The sequence below is a fragment of the Grampus griseus genome, assembly GCF_964374135.1.
Source record: "Grampus griseus genome assembly, chromosome: 21".
NCBI classification, from domain to species: Eukaryota; Metazoa; Chordata; class Mammalia; order Artiodactyla; family Delphinidae; genus Grampus; species Grampus griseus.
Genome location: NC_139015.1, coordinates 9,144,568 through 9,164,693, shown reverse-complemented (window position 1 = coordinate 9,164,693; position 20,126 = coordinate 9,144,568). Strand labels below are relative to the sequence as shown.

At 37.5% G+C, this 20,126-nt stretch overlaps 1 protein-coding gene across 1 annotated transcript in view; it reads right to left on the bottom strand.

Moving 5' to 3' along the window:
- CSMD1 (CUB and Sushi multiple domains 1) overlaps positions 1-20,126 on the bottom strand; it is a gene marked incomplete at its 3' end in the record, with an annotated part of 1,748,580 nt that overhangs the window by 463,806 nt on the left and 1,264,648 nt on the right. The window contains exons 9-10 of the mRNA XM_082680517.1: positions 15,128-15,252; positions 4,377-4,498 (exon numbers count right to left, since the gene is read on the bottom strand). Coding sequence (XP_082536643.1) covers positions 4,377-4,498; positions 15,128-15,252 — 247 coding nt within the window. The remainder of the gene's footprint in view (positions 1-4,376; positions 4,499-15,127; positions 15,253-20,126) is intronic.

The window sequence follows — 20,126 nt, the reverse complement described above, 5'->3', positions numbered from 1 at the left end:
TTTGGAAGACAACGTTTTAGGTGTTTTACACTGACTTTATCCTCTTCACAACCACCTTCGGAGGTGGGTGCTGTTAACACCATAAGGAAATACTGGGGCTCAAAGCCATTAGGCGTTAAATGGTTGTTTTTTGTATGCCACCTAGTCTGTGATATTTTGTTATAGCAGCCTGGATGAACTACATAAGACAACGTTCAAATGTCTTAAATCACTTCAATCCTGAGTTTAATACCAAAAGAATACTACTCTCTGAGGAGCTCAAATTAAAATTAGGTACTAAAATTATGCCAGCACAAAATGTATTTGAGAAAAAAATAAACACTCACACACACATATATCCATACATCAAAGGATTCCAAGGAAAGCTGTCTTCCATGTTTAATCCTTTCAATGAAAACCCCAGGGATAAATGTTGGTGAGCATTTGCTAATAATTCCCATAATCTGTGGTTCACTAACCACCTATTACTTTTAGGGAATTTGGTCACAGGACTCCTCAAGAGTTTTACCTGAGAAAATACATATTGTTGAATGTGTTTACAATAAAATATATTAATAAATATCTTATTACTTGTGTTCATTTTTACTGAATTTCTACTAGACTAGTTCGGCAAGAACAATTGTTTTAGAAACCTGCTTCTCCACTAAATTGAATCTTCTTGAGGAACTTTTTTGGGTTTTTTTCCAACTTTTTGCCTACATATCAGTTTCTCCCAATATATGCATATTAATATAATACACATTATATTAATACATATAATTCTAATATGCATTATATATGTGTTTTAATATAATATACATGAGGATAATTATATATGTACATAAATAAACGTATGTAAGTGAATAGACTTCTAGTATTCCTTTTAACTTGACATCCCTCAGTATTATAAATTGTAACATACGTTACTAAGAGACACAATGAACTTCCCACAATAATTACTTTCTATCAGCCATTTTATGTTAACACTTGGTATAAACTGACACAGGGAACTTGGTTATATAATGGTCAAAGCAGATCTAAGACCAGGAAAGAGTATAAATCATCATGAGAGGGTTAATCTTTCAAAAGAAGAGGAGTTTACTAACTAATCTCTCATTGACTCATCAATTTGGAAATTGATTTTAGATTTCTATTCGATCTTATTTCTTAAAGTTTACAAAGCATGTCAAACAACAAATTAAGGTGTACCAACAACTCTTCTTATCTAGAATTCTGTTAATGCTTCTAGCAGGAGTCACTGTCTGGAAACCTTTACATAACTGTTCTTTTTTCTTATGCTCAATATGTAATATACCTTCATCACCATGCGCTTCATCGGGAAACCCCCTTATGTGGACTGTCTCCCAAGGAATCAAATTAAGCCTAATTATACTTAATGGCAATGGCTGCTGCTTAATTTGGATGTTAATTCTGCTTAATTGAGATGCCTTCAGGTGACTAAATAGTGCTCTTGTAAGAAGATCAGTGTGTTAGTCTATCAACTGGAAGCCTTGGTTCTTCTCTGAACATTTCACCAAAATAAATAAAGGAAGGCAAAGAATTTTCTGAAGCAGTATAACACAAAATTCCTGAAATTTAACTTGTGAATTGTTACGTGTTCAGAGTCAATAAAATATATATGAAGTCTTTAGAAAAATTTATGTAAATGTACAAAAACATGAGAGAGAAAAGTGAACTTGTATAATAAGAAAAATGTAAAAACCCAAACTGCATAAATTCATTATTTCATTTGTCACTTTGCAGTTTGGCCAAGTTTAAAAATCAACTTCAAAACATCAAAGTACATATTTAATGAGTTTTAACTAATTTTAGTCTACTGGTGTCGGGTAAAACAGGATTATAATGGGATTTGAAACATTTGAAAAGCAAAAGATCAATCTGGTGATAACTGAAATCTCTTCCTTTGACCTTTTGCTTGTCTGCATGTGGTAGACATGACTGGTTATCCATAACCATATGGAACCATAACCATATGGTTATCCATAACCATATGGATAACCACTGGTTATCCATAACCATCTGGCTTCCAGATGGTTCTTTCCTCAGGCTGTCCATGATCTGGATTGTGGACATTTTACTCAATTGGACCAGAAGAGAAGCCTCTGGGAATTTCTAGACAATTCCTACCATTTCTAAGAAAGACATGCCACATTTCTTCATTGAACACTGAATGTGATGGTGTGGCAGCATCTTGTGACCTAAGGCGGATGTTATCACTGCTCTGGAGACCCGAGCAGAAAAGAAAGGCAAACACTTGAGCCCTCAGCAAAGTTACTGAGTTCCTGAATTAAACCTGGAATCTCCCTGGCTCTGCATGAAATAGTTTTTCCCTAAAACTTCTGGCTTTTAGTCAGCTCTTCTATTATTTACAGCCAAAAATATCCTATTGACGCACTGAATAACCTATTATTTCACTTCCTTGTGGTTCTCGTCAAAGTGATAATGGAATAGATAGCTACAAAAGAAATAACTCTTCTTTAGTGAGGAAGAAAGCTAAGGAAGAGGCTATCACAGTGCAGTGCAAAGAGCACGTGTGTTTTTATCCTGCAATAAGAGTAAGGAGCTGTGCAATCTTACCTTCCCTGGGTCTCAGCTTCCTCTCTGTCAGGTAAAGGGTTTAGACAATGGGAACTCTAAGCTTCCTTTATTTGCACAGAGATATCAATTATTTCAGTATATACAGTGTGGATGAAGAACGTCGCCTGCCGCATCAGTAAACAAAGGATGTTGTGGCCATCAAGCCACCAGCCTCTGCACCCTGAGGGGATTCAGGTTGGAGAAAAACAGGATACTGGCCCTAGACAGTTGAGGTGCTGTGTATCAAAGGAATGATTTCATTGACCCCAGACCCTTGCATCTTCCCACACATAGAAAAGCGCTAAATTCCTTAACTTGAGAGGTCTGGTTTTCTCTTATTAACAGTGATCTTTTGATGTTCGACTGCCTGTTTTTTCCCAAAACCTCCTTTATATCCTGGCTCCTCCTGTACCTCTTCAGAGCAGTCCCTGAGATCTATCTGAGAGGCTGTCTCCTGGGCTTATGTCTTCACTACATCTGCCGAATAAAACTAATCCTTAACTTTTAGGCTGTGTTTTCAGTTGACAATTGGAAAGAAACAGAAACACAGATATACAGGCACATCTTCCATATAGGAAAATATTTATGATTATCCCATATGTAATCTGGATTTAAATGAATTTTTAAAATACTGGAAGGGGGTTAAACAAATCCCCTGACGATTTAGTTTGGAGCCACTACTTTCCCTGTTGGAACACCAGGGTATCCCACTTCAACCATACAAGAGTTTAGTATTTTAAAACTCTACGTGGCACTTGTAGTTGCAAGATCACTACCATTCATGACAGTGGAGCCCAGTCCACCCTCCGGCTGGCTCTGAGAGAAAGATGATGCCACCATCAGGACTCTCTTTGGCTCTTTGTCTTCTCTGCATGATGTCACACACATCCCAGGTTTCAGCAGCTAAGGAAACACCTGGGAATTCCGAATTGACCTCTACCAGGGAGACCCACTTGGAGACACAGCAGGCACCTCACTCTCACTATGCCTAGAGCCAAACTCATCATCTCTTCCCATAAAACACTGGTTTCTGAGGCCCTTTCCCTGGTTCGAGGTAGGGAGAACTTCGAATCTATTGCTCCAATCTGGAATAATTAGGAGAGTAAAGAAGGGCATCATCATCAGTAACTATGCAAGGACAGCGGAGGCCCACCAGGACTCCCCAGGAAGCTAGACCCTGTGCCCATTCTGGTCAGGGCTTCACCACACGCCCCGAAGCCCTTCTTGACTCCGCCTCCCGCTTACAGCACCTGCACTTGAAGCCAGGTGGACACAGTGTTAAGCAAGAGAATCAAAACCACCTGCCCATGGCTCCTCACCCCCCCCCCCACTCCCCACCCTCCACACATCAGTCATCAAGTTTTGCTGAGTAGATATTAAAAGTTCTCATCACAAGAAAAATTATGTGTAACTATGTGAGGTGATGGATGTTAACTAAACTTATTGTGGTAATCATTTAAAAACACGTACCAAATCATTATGTTGTACACCTTAAACTAATACAATGTTATATGTCAACTATCACATCACAATAAAACTGGAAAAAAGAGAGCATAAACATAACCTCCAGAACCAGTAGGGGGCAAGCACACTGAGAATACTCACTAAGAATTAACTGAATCTAAAACTGGTTCTGCAACAAATGTAGACAGATACACACACAATGCAGCAGAAGATTTTCAATTAAAACAACAAAATGTAAGGGTGCATGACATTCACCAGGTTGTCCGTTGTAAATAGTTGCCCAGGCAGAGTGCTGATTTCGTCAGGTATGCAGAGGGGGAAGATGAGAGCCTTACCTTGTCTGGATCTGTTGTGGTGATGACCCACACACAGTGTGCATTGTCTTCGTACTGAACTGGGTAATTAGGGGAGGTAATGACACCACTGGGCCCACGCAGATTTGATCCACACGTTCTAGCTAGAAGTACACAGAGATGATATTATTTTCCACAGGATTTCATCTGTGTGATGAAGACACAAGACATACATGGAACTTCAAGTTATGTGTCCAGCATTTATTGCAATGAAAAGCTATCTGTGACTCAAGCTGGCAAGTAGATTTCGCTCAGCCTTCAGGACCCTTGCTTGGTATCTGCAACAGTAACCTGGAACTCTTTATTATGTTTCCCAAGGCACTGACATTCACAGAATGACTTAATTACAATAGCACCATGGACAATGTCAAATCAAATTAGTCCATTTCAAGCACCATTCTGACTCAGAGACGGTCTGTATAGACCTTTGGTTGCACCCAATGCAATAAGAGTTCAGGAGACCGGAGTTAGTGTCTCAACTATGCCCTACACGATATGACCTTGAACCAGTAATCCCGACCCCCCACAGCTTCATCCTTTTAATTTTAAACGAGGAGGAACAGACGATATTTAAATTTCCTCTCAAGTTTTACACTGTATCATTGTATTCTGTAACAAACTGTACCCATTTCCTTATAGCACAATGCAAATAATAACTTAAAATACAGTTGAATTTGTGAAGAAAGAAAATAGAAACGGTGGCTCTAAAAGGAAAAAGAAAATACCTTAAAAATGAAAGACCAAGCAAATCATGGAAGTAACATAACCCAATAAGAATGACTAAGTTTTGAATATAAAAATATTTCAACTGACCTCCACTTTAAGAAAGAAGCCTTTAAAAAATCAGTACACAATTTTGTAAATCACATGTCAGCCTGAACTCCACTCTTAACATTAATAATTTAAACTGGGTTTGAGAAAAGAGCAGAAGAAACTAATTCCACAAATAAGAACTAATACAAGAGAATCTCAGGTCCATTTTCCTAAGATACCATATCACACGAACTGATTAAACTGCTGTCCACTGAAGAGTAGATTTTATTCATAACCCACCCTTCCTTCCTTCCTTTTGCTGGCTGAGCAGGTCCGGTATTGTCCTAAGAGACTGAGCTACAAGAGAACAGGATTCTGACCCCCAAGGGCCAGGCTGTAGGGGAGGAGTCACAGAAACCTTTTAATGGGGAAATCCCTAACTGCCCTCCAGGAATATCTCTCTCTCTTCCATTTACATTGATACAGCAATAATATCAATTATGCCTACTCCTAGTATTGTAATTGTCAATGTACAGATCTCTCTTTCCAACAAGGCTGTGGTTCCCTTGACCTTGGGAAAGCATCCTTCCCTCACTTATCTGTATATCCTCAGCACCATATCTAATGTTGATAGTTGCTGACATAAAAACTGTGGGAAGCTGACTTTACACAACATTTCAGGTACTTGATATTATGAAAATAATTAGCTAAGAATTAATCTACTATACATTGATTAATAAAAACATATGAAAGTTAACTTTTAAAATATTGGCATTTGCTTTCCAAATGAATACTTTTTAATAAATATGGATAAAGTGTCACCTGGTTTTCAAACCCCAGTAGGCGTGTCTTGGCTCCAAAGGTCATTGAACAGAGCAGAGCCCACAAGCACATACACCTGTGCTGTATGATTTCCCTCTCCAGTGAGTCTGCTTTTAGGAACATGTTCTCGAGAGGATCATGAACTTCAGATCCGAAATTTTCTTAAAGCCTTCTAATATTACGGGAATTAATTACAGAAACTTAGAAGAAAAGTTATCAATAAAATTTGAGTTATCACACCTTTGTGTTACCCTACTTTGTGAAATTTCACACTGAAGAGCTGATAGAAACATAGAGTGTTACTCAATAAGTATCTGTTGACTAGTTTTAAACTAATATTATCAAAGTGCCATCCTAAGCATTTCAAACTTCGAAAAAAGACATGTGAAGAATGTGTGCAGTGGGGAACTAATGTGTTATATTACCATGGACAATTTGTACTCATCCAATCATTAGCCCCAGCTGTCACTCTGCTAGAAAGTTCACCAAATCTGACAGCCTGTCAATGGCCCTGGGTCTTAGTTCTTTGCTTTGAAGCTTGACCTCAACTTGACTTACTGAAATTGGTTCCCAGCTCTTCATGGAATTCATCTTACCCACTGTTTGGGGAGACAGGAATTTTAGTGATTATATTTTTAGTGAGATAACTATTAGTAAAATTTACATAGGAAACCAGCACATTTTGTACATTTTCCTGCATACATAGTACTGTGTTTCACATAGAACAAGTTATGAATCCAGTCCCTTCAGAAGTATTTCTCACCAAAACTTGTCAAATTAATACATAAAATATTTTTTCATTTTCTTACAACTATGTCCCTATTTTTGCAGTACATTTTCCTAATAAATTAGCTTTTTAACTCTTTTTTCTACCCATACTTTTAATCAAGCCATCAGAATAATCAGCTGAAATGAAGTATGTGGGAATATTCAGGGCAGGGATTTTGTTTGTTTGTTTTGTTTTCCTCCCTGTATAACCTCAACAATTAGAACAATTCCTGGCATTCAATAGTTACCCCATAGATACTTGTTGATGTATTTTTTGAGTAGGTTGATAGCCTTAAATAATATGATTTAACTCTAATTATTTACTTCTAATCCTCTTTCTTGGGAAACTGTTGAAAATTTTAGCTAGTACCTCGGTCTTTGCCTTTCTAAGTCGTCCCCATTCTAATCATCTGCCTCTTCATCATGTGATCATCCTACCATCATCACACCAATTACAATTCATTAGGTACTAGTTTCTTATATCAAGGCTTTCCTACTAGTCAGAGACAATTCTCAGATATTCTATTGGCCACAACTCAAAGTTCAGCCATCTATGTGTAGAGTCGCTATCAGATAATAATAATGTTTCTTGAGTTATCATGATTTCTGTGTGCCATTGTCCAAATCCACATGGCGGATGAAGCACAGACTGGACATTATCTTCTATGTCTCCTGCAGATGATCTACTGCCTGGGGTTTTTTCTCTGCTCTCTGGTTCTGCTGCAGGAAGGGTCATACCAAGCTGCAATTTCTCTGAATTGTATAGTGGAGAGAGCAGAGTGAACTCTACTCCTTCCCCTATAGCTGCTCAGACACAGAGAAAGCTTAGCGACCTGCTCTGATTATGATGAGCAATCTCACTGTGTCCTTGCAGACGGGGAACTACTTCCCACACAGTTGCTTCTGGATTAAACACACATTGGATTAGTCAACAAAGTATTTAATTAAGCAAATAATTAGGTAATTACAATATACTAGTGCCAAGCAAGTTTTTATAGCAAAATTTAAATGCATTCCCATAATGGAAATGTATATACACATTTATACAGTTGAATATCACTTTCTGCTCCTGCAAAGGCTTTCCCCCTTGTCAAAACCTTTTTGGAAATATAACACTAACATAAAGTAATTTATGCTTAAATCTTAAAAATGCTTAATAAATGTCTTTGATAATAACCACGACCTAATTAATGTATAGCTAGTATCACTCACATGACAGTGTTCTAAATTTGTAAACTCAAATTTTGCTTATATCTTACATGTTTTTAAGATAAAAGCAGAATTCACAAAATGATCATTGGAAATATAGCTCAAGAAGGAAAGTGGAAAGGGAGTATAAAACTAACCAATTCTGAAGCTTCCCTGGTGGTGCAGTGGTTGAGAGTCCGCCTGCCGATGCAGGGGACGCGGGTTTGTGCCCCGGTCTGGGAAGATCCCACATGCCGCGGAGCGGCTGGGCCCGTGAGCCATGGCCGCTGAGCCTGCGTGTCTGCAGCCTGTGCTCCGCAACGGGAGAGGCCACAACAGTGAGAGGCCCGCGTACCACAGCAAAAAAAAAAAAAAAACTAACCAATTCTGAATGTCAATCTGTGCCATTTATCCATTTAATCACTGAATATTTATTATGTATAAAACATTTGTTTCACACAATTTATCTTATATAATTTGAAGTAGTAATTTATCTATTTATGTATAATCAGTTCCAGGAATCTTTACTGTTCTATAGTAACTACTTAATTAATCAAAATAGTTGAAAAGAATAATATTCTAATTGACCAAACTTACATTAATAGGATATCTGGACTCACATCTGAAGCTTTTTTCAAGCACATTAAGAATTATACTGGAGAGTGTATATCTTGTATGATTTAGAAGAAAACCACAGACTTTATGTCTTTAACCAGACTGTCAGCCAAAATGGGGAAAGTATGTCACAGGTTAAGAGCTTGATTTTCTTAATCACACCTGAGTTCTAGGCCTGGTTTATGAAGTTACTAGATGTCCTATCTTAAATTATTTCATTTTAAGCCTCTCAGGTTATCCACATAACAATCATAACTTCATCTATGATAGCTGTAAGGACTGAAGGGAAGAATTCGAGTAAAGCCTTCAGCCCATTTTCCAACACAGCATAGCATGGGGAGTAAGGAAATAACCAGTAAATGCTTTGTAAGAGTTGGGCACTATTTCAGGCATAGAGGATACAGCAGAGAGAGAATAAAATTAAGTTCCTTGACTTCCTCAGGCAATTATACACATGACCATCTAATTCAGGAGGATATTTGACCTTTACAGAAAAGCAGAATCGGGGTTCAAAGCATATCTGGAAGAGGGTGGGCATGGAAGGGTTTGGATGAGACAACATCTGATGACCAGTGTAGGATGGAGACCCATATGGACTCCAAGTGTTCCAAGCAGAAGGAAAACAAATGGACTCCAAGTGTTCCAAGCAGAAGGAAAACAAATGCAAGGGAGCTGTCACAAACTTCCCAGGCAGGTTCTAGGAACATAATTAGCACCAAATTAACATTAGCTTTCAGGTCATTTTATGTCAGTAGAATTTGAGAGGAGTGGTATAAAAATACATGGCTTTGTTATTTCCAGTAACTTAATAAAAAATAGAGAAAAACATGTTTTTCTCCCAAGTGACATTCAAGTAAAGAGTATAAATCCTTAGAAGTCTAGAAGCGAAACCAGAAATTTATCCAAATTCACTGGAATTAAAGTAAAAGTTAAAAGTGTGAGAAATTAAGAGGTACAAACTTGCAGTCATGAAATAAATGAGTCACAGCATAGGGAATATAGTCAGTAATACTTTAATAACTTTTTATAGTGACATCTTGTAAGCAGACTTATCATGGTGATCATTTTGTAATGTACAGAAATACTGAATCACTATGGTGTGTAACAGGAACTACCATGGTGTTGTAGGCGATTATACTTCAAAAACAAACATATGAACAAACAAACTCATAGAAAAAGAGATCAGATGTGTGGCTACAAAGGGGGAGAATGGTGTGAGGGAGGAAGGTGGTCAAAAGGCACAAACTTCCAGTTATAAGATAAATAAGTACCAGGGATGTGATGTGCAGCATGATAAATACACTTAATACTAATGTCTCTTACATATGAACATTCCTAAGAGAGCAAACCCTGAGAGTTCTCAATATTTTTGTATCTATCACAAGGAAATATTTTTTCTTTAAAACGTGTGTATGATTCTTTAAATCTCTGAGCTCACGGCTACCTGATATAATAATTAGTATTAAAATATAATCTTACAATTGGCTCTGGACCTTTAATCTGGTAGAATGAAGTCGTCTTTCAGGTATAAATGGTCTTTTCACTACCATTTAAAAGGTCATTCCTGTATGGACAGAAACTATCAGTAGGGAAGAATAAACTGTAAAGTTCTTGGTAAGTGAAAAGTTAATAAGTTAAGGGTAATTCTGAGCTAACCTGACCTGGAATCCCAAGATAATAATAACTTTATTCTGTGACCCTTGGTAGCTCTAATTGGCTTCCATGTAACCACAGTTAAAATTGCAAAAAACACTTCACTTTTCTTACGTGCCCTTTCAACTCAGAGAGCAACTAAAAATATTAATTCCACAGATCAAAGTGCATTAGCATTAAAAGAAATTCTCTCTATATATCCTCCCTAAATACTGATGGAATGAAATGCCAGCTGGAACATTTTACTTAAAAAAAAGAAGTATATCCTCTTCTTCTCTTTTTTGTTCGCTTATTTAAAACATCTACTGCTAGTTAAAGATACTTATACAGTTCCAAACAGCTCATATTTTACCCTGTGAAAACTCATAATGGTTGTTTTCATATCCCTAAACGAAGTAAGCATAATTTCAAACAAAATCACTTGTGTAATTACTGAGCTATGGCAACCATTCATCCCTGTGGTAACAGGAAGAAAAGGTAACATCTCCCATTCTCAGAGCTAATCAGCTAAGGTAAGTAAGCATTGGCTTAGGACCTAGTGTCCAGATGTGAAAGATCACTCCTGACTCACCGCAATTTATCGAATGCCTCTACCAGATATTCCTTCTGTGGAGAAGGCATGATAATTACTTAAGAGTTAGAGACCCTTCATGAAGAAGGGAGCCTCGAGAATCAGTCCTTCCTTAACTGACTGAGTTGAAATCTCATAATGCGTGCAATGCTCAGACCAGAGGCATTTTATTGCATTTGATAGATAGTTGAATTTAGAACATGTGGCTGAGATGATCAATATAAGGGCTGCTTTAAAGGCTCACAGTGCATCAGGAAAACCCAAGCCATGGTGCTCGCCTCTTACATACAATGTATTAAGGGGTAGCACAGAAGAGAAGATGAACTTGAAAAATTGCACTTGGTGTCTGGAACCTACTGACAGCTAAGTAAATATCCCTATGTTGTGTTTTGGGTAGCATTTGAAACATCATTATGTTTCATGTTATCCATTTCCCCCTACACTTTAGACAGCTAAAGCTATCTTTATAGAAATAGCCATAAAAGTTCCAACTAAAGAAAGGTTTTTTCAGCTCTTCTTTAATTGAGGAATCAGTCATTAAAAGCCAGTACAGACACTATTTCCAGTAGAGACACTATTTAAAGGAGAGAATGATGACAGACTCAGGGCTCCTAAATGTTGCCAACCTGGAAAATGTATGGGCTTTAATAGAAGAAAGTATGTTCTACACTGAGGGATGCCTGCCAGGAAACCACCCATGACTCATGGAGATCACTGCTTCCCTTCACACCCACAAGCCTGTTGAGTGCTGAGAAAACTGGAACTGGGCTGAGCTACACAGCCGGAGTGGCGCTGTCCATGGTAGCCACTAGCACATCTGACTACTGGGCACTTGAAATGCCACTGGTCTGAGCTGAGATGTGCTCTGAGCATAAAATGCACACTGGATTTCCAAGACATAGTATGAATAAAAGAAAGAGAAAAAAGTAAAGCATCTCCCTATAATCTTTTTGACTGCACATTAAAATTATATTTGTAATATTTTGGTTAAATAAATTATCGATACGTTATTAAAATTAACTGCACCTGCTTCTTTTCCTTTTCAAATCTGGCTACCAGATGTTTTAAAATTACATCTGTGGCTTGCATTTTATTTCTAGTGGAGAGCCCTGCTCTAGAGACTGCTCGAAGTGATCCTCTATTGGGTCAGCCTACAGATGCACTAAGATGTTTGACCATCCATCTGTATATGTAATCGATCAGGTCATGGTATATGGTGATTACTTATGTTATATAAGACTCTGTCACCCAGACTAGAGGGAAGGGTGTTCCTGCTGGCTTTGCTGGAGGAAGCTGCCTCTTGTGAGAGGGCAATGTGGCCAGGAGGTGAGTACAGGGCAGAGAAAGGGAGTTGGGTGTTGAAGGGGAGGACAGGTTCCTTGCTTAACCATGACACTTACAGATGAGCCCTTTCCAGTCCAGAAAGTGGGATATTCATATACACACAGCTCCACCCTTTTTTTCATCCATATAGCTTACACATATAGTCCTGCACTGATACAAAAATGCCAAGGGACATGAGAGAGGGATGAATGATTCTCTCATTTATTTGCACTCTCCACTTGTGAAAAGCTGCAGATGATACGGGGAAGCAAAAAAAAAAACAAAATGTGTCATTTATTCAGTGATTTATCCCACCTCTGCTTATAAAAATATACCCCCATGGCAAAGATTCCCTTAGTATCTATTCTCCTTTTCTTTCATAGAAATATAATTGTTTGGCATATATTTAAACACACAATAGAAAATATACATGTTTCTAAGTCTCACAACAAGGTGAAAATATCTGGCTGGATTTTGGCCAATGAGAATGAGCAGAAATGCATATGATGGTTCCTGCAGACTCTCGTTAGCATACATCTGCTAACCCTGCTTCTTCTAACCTCCTCCATCCAATCACCTGGAGTTTGGATACCACCGTGGACTCTGAGGATGGAGGCGTGACCATAGTGAGGACAGAGTGAGTCTTGAGGACATTTTCATATCTGAAACAGACCTGTCGTCCTTGTCCTGTACTGCCTAGCTCTTAACTTCTGTATAAGAGAGAAATCCACTTCCATTTGTTTTAAGCTTCTCTTGGGTTTGGTTTTCTGTCACCTAATTGTTATCACCTAATTCTGAACAGTTTATCTCAAATTCTTCTATTTAGGAGATTTCAGGACTTTAATTTTTTGTTTAATGTCGTACTACTCCAAATGCTCTAAAATACTTATTTCTTTAAAACTGTGTTTTTAAAGATATTTTTTACTGTTCTCTAGACACAGTCTGCTATCATTCTATTATGCAGATCTAAAATGTACATCCTATAAGAAAACTCTTCCTTAATTATTTCTTGCTGCTATAGCTCATTATTTCAGGAAGTTAAAAGTAATAAATTGAAAAAGAGCTAAAGGATTAGTCCATGAAAATGAAGGTACATCTAATTAAAGCAAAACAGCTGAGTTAACAGCTGGGAGGAAAAAAGAAGAGATGAATAAAGTTGAGTGTGACAAACAGAAGTGGGTGTGGAGAGAGGTGGGGAGGCTTCCAGGGAAACCAGGCCAGAACCACACAACAAAGACCCTGTGGGAGAGCTGTCTCTTCTAAAATGATGAAGCAGGGCATTAGAGTCTATGGGAACAGGAAGCCAGAGGACTCCTCCTCTAATTACCTCTAAAAGTGAGCAGTTGGCAGTCCAGGAGGATGGAGGGAAGTGTCCCACCATTAGCCTGGATGGAGCAAGCACCTGCGTGTTTGACACCAAATCAGCATATAAGCTGGGGCCAATGTGCTGGGAAATATTGTTATGAGTGTAGATGAGATTTGGGCCAAAGGGAAAAAAAAGGAAAACTTCTGGATTAATAAGTAAGGTAAGAATCAAATAATATCCTACTCAATAGTTCCTTTATGTTACTCTAAAATATCAATTTAAAGCAGATGCACATTTACTAGTTTTGTCTAGTGTGGGCTTTTAAATAATGACATATGTTCCTGGTATAGAAGAGCAAGAAAAACATTTAAAAATGAAAGCATATTTTTTTCCTTAGGGCAAAGATAATACCTGTGGCTTAGTCCTCATTTGTAACTGGGGCATGAACATTACCATCCTTTCATGGGAATATGGATTTTGCTACAGTTCCTTTGAAAGCCTAATGATGTCACTTTAGTATTAGTGTACAAACAGTCTAGTGACCAAAAGGGGAGGGGCGTAGCCATACACATTTCCTGACCAGAGGTGGGTGCTTCTCCAAGGAGGGAAACTTTTCATGGGAAAGGGCCACCTGCAACCAGACCACACGCCCACTCTGCCCTCGGGATGAACAGATGCTACAAAGCTGTGTTTTCTACATGTAAAAAGCCACCAAGTTGTTATAGGTAAAGGTACACTATACTAAAGCCTGCAATCTAGTATTTTAGCTTTGATGAAACTAGCAATGTATTTTGCAACTACTTCATTTCACAGGATATAACTTAACACTGTTCATCTTGTATCGTACCTTTTTACAACTGGAACATTTTAAAATAAAAATTTATGAATCCATTCACTTGAAAAAGACTATAAGGAGGGATAAGATATTCTTATATATGAAAGTATATAAGAATATACTTTTTATTCCTTGTTCAACTTAGTACCTTTTTTCTTCTTCCTTTAAAACTACCAATTTGCATAAATTTTTTATGGCCAAAATGCAAACAAAACAAAATACCTAGTTTTTCTTTTAATTTTATTGATTCTTCCTTAGTAAAATAGCCAAAACAGTTTTCTGCTGGGATCACTATGGCTTCTATACTTCTGGTAGAATTCTTCACGTACTTCACAGAAGCAACAAATACATACTTTGGCCTCACTGAAGAAGATGGTGATAATGCAATATTTTGCTCTTCTATGTCCAAGATTAGTTTAATATGATTTAATAATAAAACGATGGCTTCAGATCATGTTAACAAACTCCCTTTATCACTGATACTATCAAAACCCAAGAACTCAACTTCACTACTATTGCAAAGTGAGAATTTTTAGATATGCAGGGACATGCATAAAGTTTTCCAAAGCATCTGGTTATGTAACATATTTTCATACATATGCAAACTGTGTATATAGATAGATAGATACCAAGTTATATCGAGTATGTGTGTGTGTTTGAATGATTAGATTTGCTCATGTATTTCCTGAAATTTAAAAACCACAAATATCTCTGGAAATGTTTGCCTGCTAAAAAATTTCAAAAAATATTTCTTGTTTACCTACATCACTATGAAAGCATAAATCATCACCACGTTTTGCTCTGCCTATACACAGTGCTTTGCACGCAAATCGTTCAGAAAAGCATGCCAAATCTGAGGAAAGAGAGAACCTGGGCAGACGCAATCATACAGGCCTTACCTCGGCAAATGGGCCGGTGGTCACTCCACGCAGCCAGAGTCTCCGTGACTCTCTGACACGTTATGCTCTTGGATCCCTGGAGCACGTAATTGTCCTCACAGGAGAACTGTACATTTGCACCAACCCTGAGCAATTACAAAACCAAAAACAACCCGAATTACTCATGGAAGACTTCTTAAAAAAAATCATCACAGTGCTGCTACTGTGTTATGCCGTCAAAACGATATTAAACATTAAGTGATCCATTAGTAATTATTCACAGATACAACCCTCTAATGCAGCACAAGGCCTGGATTCAAATTTCCGTTCTGCCAACTTCTGCTAAATAAATATATGATCCTTAAGGTATCTTCTCTAAAATTAAGACAACGACAAAGGTGGCAGGACCATGTGTTGTGGATTAAGTAAGAAAATGCATGTGAAAGAAGTGAACCCTGGAAACAAAACAAAGTTGGATGTCATTCCACATGGATAAATATCTTACCAAAAAAAAGACCGAAAAAGCCTGGGTTAAGAAAATGTCTCAGTACACAGAAAGACAAGTGCTGTATGATTCCACTTATATGAGGTATCAAAAACAGTCAAATTTATAAAATCAAAGACTGGAATGGTGGTTGCCAGGGGATGGGGGGAAGAGGGGAAGGGAGGAAGGGGGGAAATGGGAAATTATTAATTCAAAGGTATAAAGTTTAAGTTAAGTAATATAAATAATTTCTAGAGATCTGCTATACATCATTGTACCTATAGTCAACAGTAATGTACACTTAAAAAATTTAAAGAGGGCTTCCCTGGTGGCGCAGTGGTTGAGAGTCCGCCTGCCGATGCAGGGGACACGGGTTTGTGCCCCGGTCCGGGAAGATCCCACATGCCGCAGAGCGGCTGGGCCTGTGAGCCATGGCCGCTGAGCCTGCGCGTCCGGAGCCTGTGCTCCGCAACGGGAGAGGCCACAACGTGAGAGGCCCGTGTACCGCAAAAAAAAAAAAAATTTTTAAGAGATAAATCTCATGTTAAGTGTTATCATCATCATCATCAAACTTGCTTGCAATGAAAAACAAGGAAAAAAATGTCTCAGTAAAGAATTTATCATTACAAACATTAATTATATTATATTCAGAGAGAGGTCAGTGCTATTATATTTCAGAAATACATCTTATAGGAAAAGAATAATTTGATTTACAAAAAAGCAATCCATCCAGCCTAGAGTTAGATGAAAAACTGCTTTGGCTCCAGAGCTGCCTCTGAAAACATGAAGCCCTAAGGTTGTAAGCAGTAACGAAACGTGATTGCAGAATCACAAACCAACAGGTGCATGAGAAGATGTGAGAGGCATACATCAGGTCTGAGCACACCCAATCACTTCCTTCTAAGCCTGTTGTCTGGCACTGAGTTGAGTGCAGCATTATTTTATTATCTGACAAGCCTATTGTTACAAGAGGAAATTCTACCTGTGTCTTCCATTTGACAAACCCTGACGTTGACGTTGACAAAAATGGGAAATGAAAGAGAGTCTTTGAGAGAAAATATGCATAGTTGCCCGTGTCATGTGTAAAGTTATTAATAGATAAAAGATAAGGAAAAAAATAAACAAATGCTTTCCTTCCCTGCTTATTGAAAAAGTCTAACCTGCAATATCACAGTGAACGTTATTCCAGTAACATTATAGCAGCATTTCCCACACTTCTGTATAACACTCTCGGAGGATCATCACAGATGTCTATAAAAATCATGGAATCAATTTGAAAAATTCTGAATTAAACAAAATTAAGCATCTTTCTTTTCTAAAGGGGACTTTCAGTTTACTAAAATTTAATATGCAAAATGTGTTTCACCTACTTAAGAGAATGTAAAGTATGTAGAATTTTCCAAATTTATCTGGTCAGGAAGCCCTTTTGCACTAAGTATCCAGGGCAACTAGAATTCTATGAAAGTAACCTGCAACTTTACCAAATTCACTGATGAGCTCTAGTAGTTTTCTGGTGGTGTCTTTAGGATTTTCTATGTATAGTATCATGTCATCTGCAAACAGTGACAGTTTAACTTCTTTTCCAATTTGGATTCCTTTTATTTCTTTTTCTTCTCTGATTGCCATAGCTAGGACTTCCAAAACTATGTTGAATAAAAGTGGCAAGAGTGGACATCCTTGTCTTGTTCCTGATCTTACAGGAAATGCTTTCAGCTTTTCACTGTTTAGTATGATGTTAGCTGGAGGTTTGTCGTATATGTCCTTTATTATGTTGAGGTATGTTCCCTTTATGCCCACTTTCTGGAGAGTTTTTATCATAAATGAGTGTTGAAAATATTTGCAAATGATGTGACCAACAAGGGATTAGTCTCCAAAATTTACAAACAGCTCATGTGGCTTAATATCATCAAAACAAACAACCCAATCAAAAAATGGGCAGAAGCCCTAAATAGACATTTCTCCAAAGAAGACATACAGATGACCAAAAGGCACATGAAAAGATGTTCAACATCACAAATTACTAGAGAAATCCAAATCAAAACTACAATGAGGTATCACCTCACACCAGTCAAAATGGGTATCATCAAAAAATCCACAACAATAAATGCTGGAGAGGGTGTAGAGAGAAGGGAACCCTCCTACACTGTTGGTAGGAATGTAAATTGGTACAGCCACTATGGAGAGCATTACGGAGGTTTCTTAAAAACTAAAAATAGAGCTACTATATGACTCCTGGGCATATATCAGGAGAAAAACATGGTCCAAAAAGATACATGCACTCCAATGTCCATTGCAGCACTGTTTACAATAGCCAAGACATGGAAGCAACCTAGATGTCCACTGACAGAGGAACGGATAAAGAGGATGTGGTACATACATACAATGAAGTATTACTCAGCCATTAAAAAGAAAGAAATAATGCCATTTGCAGCAACATGGATTGTCATACTGAGTGAAGTCAGTCAGACAGAGAAAGAGAAATATCGTATGATATAGCTTATATGCAGATCTAAAAAGAAATGATACAAATGAACTTATTTACAAAACAGAAACAGACTCATGGACTTCGAGACTGAACTTACAGTTACCATGGGGGAAGGGTGGGGGAAGGGATGGTTAGGGAGGTGGGGACTGACATGTACACACTGCTGTATTTAACATGGATAACCAAACAAGGACCTTCTCTATATATAGCACAGGGAACTCTGCTCAATGTTATGTGGCAGCCTGGATGGGAGGGGACTTTGGGGGAGAATGGATACGTGTATATATATGGCTGAGTCGCTTTGCCGTGCACCTGAAACTATCACAACATTGTTAATTGGCTATACTCCAATATAAAATAGAAAGTTAAAAAAAAAAATTCTATGGAAGTAATTTTGAGAAACACTGTGTTATAAAGACATAATATGTATTATTTTTGAAAGGGAAAAGTGGAAAAACCAAAATGTAAACATAATTCTCATTTTCATTGTTAGTCATAGCAGTTATTTAAAACAGCTATACTTTTTAGACATATACATCATAATTTCATTGGCCTTTGGTCTTTGTTTAAATTTCCGGAACCACATTGAATAAATGAAGTAAATCTGAATATTTGGTTTGAAAACAACTATTATATCTCCGTGTTCTCTATTCCAGGCCCCAATCTTCAGTTCTCTTTGTTTACCTAAATTTCAGTTTTCATACTTTTCATCATTCTTTCAATATATTTTTATTGAATATCCACTGTGTGCCACTCTCTACTCCAGGTACTAAATATGCAGCAATTCATAAGACCGACAAAGTCCCAATCTCATGGAGATAACATTCTAGTTAAGGGAGGACAAAAAACCAAACAAACAAATCAAATGAGAAGAAAATGAAAGTGTTTTTAAGTACTGTGAACAAAATACACCAAATGATGTGATTAATAACGGGTTAGGGAGAGTCGGGATTTAAGAGTCCTTCAGAATTTTTTATGATCGTCTCAAACTAAGGTGCTAGTATCGCACATAATTTCTAGGCATGGTCAAACATAAAGGAAGGAAAATGAGATTATTGCTTCCCTCTGGCAACCACCTACTTCAGTTACCAAAGCCTATCATTCATAGTTTTGATGGAGTGTACTCCATTCCAACAAAATGTCTATCTTTTTCATACATGCTGTTCATACATCCGATCAACTTCCTTTAGGTATTCTTAGTGAACTGTGTTAACTTTGACTACTCTATCTCATTTCTGGCAATATATTATAGATTTATCATCCAAAATTGGAGAAAATATGGGCAGTGTTGTTTTTTGGAAACCATGAGAAATATGAATGACTATATTATCTCATATATATTTGAATGAATACATTTCTACAAAAATGAGCAAAATATATAGCGATATAGAGAAGAAAAAAGCTTGATACAAAATTGTTACCCCAGATAACAGTTATCTATATAAGTATCTGAATCTGTATATCAGGAAAATTAGGCATAAAACTATTTTTAGCGTGGTAACAGAATCACAAGTACACTTTTGTTTCTATACTGCAATAATCGTAGTACTTCTGATTTTATTAAAAGTTAAATTTTTAAATATTTTAAAATCCTACTATTAGATTGCCCCATTTGCTCTCACTCATTGAGACAGAACTCTCTCACACCTAACAGAGTTCACACTCTCCTCAGATTTCCAGCAGACAAAAACTACAGAAGCCTCTTCTACTGCAGAAGGTAGAAGACCCTTCCTAATGTTCCATAATCACTGTAGTGTATCACAGAAGATCTAGTCCAGAAATCTCCATCTGGGTTCTGGGGAAATCAGTCCTCAGTATGGACAGAGTCTGATATGGAACTCATTCCTTAATTTCTGTCCTGAAACCTTTTGACAAATGACTGGAAATAACAATTGATAAAACAGTGAGGCTTCTCTACTTTCAAAGCATTAAAATTATTAACAAGAGCAACCTCTTAGCTTGACGGCAGTTTGGAAAACAGAGCCACTGATGGGTAAACTCATTCCCAAGAGTGAAGATGAGGAGTAGTCTCTGCATGGAGATGAACAGGG